General features: G+C 42.9%; 1 protein-coding gene across 6 annotated transcripts in view; it reads left to right on the top strand.

The window, feature by feature from the left end:
• Positions 1 to 5,070, top strand: part of LOC116841022 (protein patched) — a 44,667-nt gene that overhangs the window by 11,420 nt on the left and 28,177 nt on the right. For all 6 annotated transcript variants that reach the window (XM_032808499.1, XM_032808496.1, XM_032808500.1 and 3 more), the window contains exon 2: positions 3,574 to 3,766. In XM_032808499.1, the coding sequence (XP_032664390.1) occupies positions 3,574 to 3,766 (193 nt within the window). The remainder of the gene's footprint in view (positions 1 to 3,573; positions 3,767 to 5,070) is intronic.

The raw sequence follows: 5,070 nt of genomic DNA, 5'->3' as shown, positions 1-5,070 counted from the left end.
CTCTCTCTCTCTCTCTCTCTCTCTCTCTCTCTCTCTCTCTCTCTCTCTCTCTCTCTTACTCTCTCTCGGGCGCGCGCGTTGCTGCATATGTGGACGCTATATAGACGTCTCGAGAGCGACTCGTGGCGTCTCGACTTCCTTTTACTTCTTCTTCTGCTTCTTCTTCTTCTTCGTCCTTTCGGTTTCTTTCTCGAAACGGTCGGTGAAAATACCGGTGTGCGCTCTCTCAGTGCTTATACAGGGTGTGCTATAATTCGTGAGCCTAATTTAACGTCTCGCGTTTGGAAGTTTCCCTTTAAGACGAACGTAGAGATTGTCGTCCTGTTTTTCACTACTCTTCGGCCGAACAGTTCAGAGGAAGATATTTTATCATTTCGTCTATTCATCCAGTTGGACGTTCGCTCACGAAGTATCCCTTTTTTACGATCACTCCTGACCGGGGAAGAAAAGTACCGACATCTCGAAATGCATCGAAGATTTTGTCCTCAGAGTGACATACTACGGGACACCCTGTATGCAGTCGTTTCACACTCTGTGAAACGAGACTCCTCGACAGGCGAGAATGGAGTATTCTCGACCGCACGTTACGCCCGATGTGTGGCGCGTCGCGTTCGGCGATACGTTGATTTTCGCGTGTTACACGAAGTAAAACGGTACAATTAACAGGATGTCTTCGGCTTGATTGTGTAAGGTACAAAAGGAATAGCAGCCGGGAACTCTCATTCGAACTCATGAGGAGGATCATGTGATCGATCTGTTCAACTGTCTCGTATATATTCTCCGGACAAAATGACAAGCAAGGTGGCGATCGTCCAACTTCTCTTTAGAAGCTTGAAACGTGAAAAGTTCCACGTTTCTATAATTTGAAAACACACATGACCGCTGAAATCGTCGAGTTCTCGTAAAACTGTTTACGTTCTCCTTTTTTAGGGAAAGTCCCACGACCCTTGCCCTTACCAAAGGTTCGACCACGAATTTTGTTATTTAGTACATTTTTTTTTAATATATTTATTCAGCTTTTTTGTACGTTTATAAAACGTGAAAATCTTCCAACTTGAAGTAATTCGTTTTATTTTCCACAAGTTCAAGTATTAAAGGAAAAGGCTCGAATTGAAGAGTCATAAATTTCATTCTTTAATCTATAGCCGTGAAAAGTGAAAATTTTTTTTAACTTGGAAGCATGTGAAAGTTTTCATTTTTTACAAGTTCATTCATCAAAGGAAAAAACTTATGTTCAACATTCAACAATTCAAACATGAATTATATTCTTTTTTAGTTTATAGCCATAAAAAGTGAAAATCTTGAAAACATTTGAGTCATTCATTTTTCACGAGCTTACACTTGAAGAAAATATTCATGATGTATTTTCAGGAGTTTGAATCTTGTTCTTCAATCTGCATTCATGAAAAGCGGCAATATTCTGACTCGAAAACATTCGAGAGTTTCCACTTTCCCCGAGTTTCTCACACTGGAGAGACACCCGACTCCCAGAAGTCACATCCGGCGAATCGCGGAAGTGCAGCGCGGCACGAGCGCGCGTAGCGCGGTGGAGGGCCTTACAAACGTGCACAGTGCGGCCCCCGCGGCACCATGTGGCGGACACGGATTGTCCGCGCGTCTAGAATTACCCAGGACCCGGTGCGGCCGTGCAGACCCGCGCGCCACAAGAGTTAATTGGCCGGAAAACTTTGCTATCCGATACTCGACTCGCGGCTACCGCCCCGAGATACGTGGCCGCGTGAGAGAGCACACGTCGCACTCTTCCAGGATAACTGTACCTCGGCTGCCTGTATGTACCCTCGTATACCTTCCAAAGGTCGCGGCCACGGTGATCTCGGGACAAATCACGATGATCGTTCGCGCGATGAAAAATTACACCGTGACGTATCCTTCCTGCGAATGACGTCACGCGACCACGAACACATGGACGTCAAAATCACGGATAGCTGTGCGCCATTTATACACAAGTGGTCGAAATTTCAACTTTACTTTCGACCTGAACTTTCCAACACTTGTATATCACAAAGGATCAGTGTATGTTTAAGACAAATTGAAGTCCTATTTAAAATAGCGCAGAAATCCTCCTCTAAATGGCAGGAAACGTACGAAATACTACTTGTACTTTCTAAAAAGGACTTCTTAACATAGCTAGTAGGTTAAGTAGAATCTAAAGAGGTTGATGAAGACTTCAAGATATCAGAGTATTAAATAGAGTATTGAGGTCGTAAGTAAGATTATACTGAGAGAAAAAATATTCATTCTAGGTACACATTAATAACATGTGTTTACTTATATTAATATGAAATATTTTTCAAATAAAGAAATTTGCATTTTCTTAAAACCTTAATTTTGCACGAAATCAATTGTTTATTATATTCAAATAAAAAAAAATTAGATTAAATATGTTATTTTAAAGTATTTAAAAATATTTTATTTCTTAAATATTTTACCTCGCAGCGGATTCTGCGAATCACTTACGACTATATATTTACTACAAATTTAATCTTGTTTATTCGCTCGACGAGCCGGTTACGAGCACGAGAAAGAAGTAGCGAGACTTTCCGTCCGACGTTCCCCTCTTTCTCTTTCCTTCTCTCCCTCTTCCTCCCTCTCAAGATTAGACGTATCTCTTCTTCCTTCCCTTCGTAAGATAGACATTGTTGCGGGTGGTCCACGGTACATATTGTCAGGGCGGCCACCAGGTAGTGCACAACGTTGCCGCTTGCAATGTTGCAAACGCGGCTTTCTCCCCCTCCTCTCTGTAAGGCCCAACTTCTCCTTGTACGATCACCACTCTCTTCATACCTTTCTCTTTCTCATTCTCTCGGTTCCTCTCTCTCTCTTTCCCTCTCTTGGTTTCGTTTAAGCAGCCGTAAGACCTCTCTAAAAGCCTGAACCGCCGTTTGCCCCTCTTGTTCCTCCTTTCGTCCCGCTCGTCTCACTGTCTCACTCTCGCTTTTTTTTCCCTTTCTACCATTTCCGCCACTTGTCATCCTACAAACCCACGCGACGAATTTAAAGGCCCCGGTGTGCTCGCGCCCTCCTCGCCCTCCTCCGCACATTTACTACTCTCTCGCGACGGGTGCGTTCACCGATTTTTCCCGGAAACCGGCTCTTTCTCTCTCTCACTCACTCTCTCTCTTTCTCTTTGCACCCGTTCTTATTCCACGTAACACCGGCGAAATTATTCCGGTCTACAGCTTGCACTAAACCTCACCGGCGCAAGTGAGCTCCGTTTTCGTCGCGGAAAAGAAGCAACAAGATCCCAGAGAACATTAAGAGGCCTTAATGTTCGCTTCAAGACGTCTCTCTGAGACAATAAGACGTCTCTCTGGAACGTCTCTCTTTTAGGCATGCGTGTTCATGGTACTGGATCGCCGGCAATTAGAAAAGCACGCTCTCTCACGAAACTCGCTCAGCATCCCATTTGTCCGGCCGACACGTGCGCGCGCGCGTTCATCAATAAAAACGCGATCGATAAGACGTATTGTACGGCGCGGTACAATAGCCGAGGCATTTCCACGCGGTTCTTTGTCGAGAACGACATTCATGAGCTTGCGGTCTTCTTTTCAGGGGAAGGCGGAGGGTCAGAGGTCGGCGGTGTGGATCAGGGCGCGACTGCAAGATCAACTGAGTCAGCTGGGTTACTTCCTGCAGAGGCATGCTGGGAAAGTGCTGTTCGTCGCGATCCTCGCGCTGGCGACGTTCTGCGTCGCCCTCAAATCCGCGCAGGTTCATAGCAAGGTCGAGCAACTGTGGGTGCAGGGTGAGTGACCTTCACTTCCGTCCTTCCTTCCTTCCTTCCTTCCTTCTTTCCGTCCTCACACACATTTAGAAGGTTGCAACAAGTCTCTATGCATCGATCGCGCACGCGTCAGTGAGATCGTCCACGGCAGCGTGGACAAATAAATCGTCCGCGGGAACGGAGAAAGAAGGATAGCCGCGCGGTTAGGAGAGGTAAACGAGTCAAGGCGGAATCTCTCCCACCATGCGGTACATTAGTTACACGCTGGGTGGTCCTTCTATATTTACCCACGACCCGAACGCGTTAATTCGAACGACCATTGCCAGCTTGTGCTTAGCTACGCGAATGAAAGCAGGCGCGAGGAAAAACCCGCGAACGACGGACTCGGAACATTTTACTTTTATTCCATTTGCATAATTTCACTTTTTTTTTGCAATTATCCGTGTTGCGTTGTCTTTTTCTCTCCTTCTGTCTCTCTTTCGCACTTTATTTATAAGAGCCGAGCAAAATATGCACGCGATACGTCCTGTCGGGTATCGAGAGGATGAAAACTAGCGCTGTCAGTGTAGATGAAGTGTCCCTATATCCTCACCGATACTACTAGAGTACTTGGAACCATTTTTAAGCCTTTAAAACTCAGACATCGATCCCGTTCGAGTAAAAATTTTTTCTTCATAAAGTAATTTCAAAAGTCGTTCTTGATGAAGAATTTTATGATTTGAATGAAAAATTGACCGTCGTGAAGTATGCTCAAGCGATCTGAACTGTTCTTTCATACAAATATTTGTTGTCTGAAAATGGTACGTACACTGAGAGAAGAATTTAGTAAATATTATCAAAATTTGGTTACTATTACTAAATGATAGACGTAAATATAGCGGGCCAAAGCTATGGCAATACTTATTAATTAATTTAGTTCTATAAAATAAATTATTTATTTGACAGAAGCAAAATTTATTTGCTTCCAAAATATATTTGGTAAATGAAACTTATTGAATAGTTGAGCAAAATAAACGATTTTGTAATAGTTACAAAATTTTTGATAGGTTCAACCAACTATCTGTAATAATAGATATTGAAACGATGTAATAGCTGCAAATAAATGAATTTTTCGTTGTGCTGCAACAAAACATATTTATATTGATAACAAAATAGAACTCGTACCTACTGAATTTTTTATTATATGGGATATAACGATTTCATAACAATTATCAAATATCTGTTCATAACTGTAATATATTTTATATTAAATATTTAACATTAAGTAACTATTACTAAATTATTTAATTGATGTTACTGTGAATGCAATTACGTCATACTCCCGA

The sequence above is a fragment of the Odontomachus brunneus genome, unplaced genomic scaffold, assembly GCF_010583005.1.
Source record: "Odontomachus brunneus isolate Ranch 3 - 2012 unplaced genomic scaffold, Obru_v1 Obru_scaffold_013, whole genome shotgun sequence".
Classification (NCBI taxonomy): domain Eukaryota; kingdom Metazoa; phylum Arthropoda; class Insecta; order Hymenoptera; family Formicidae; genus Odontomachus; species Odontomachus brunneus.
The sequence above is the reverse complement of the archived record's forward strand: the minus strand, read 5'-3'. Positions and strand labels throughout refer to the sequence as shown.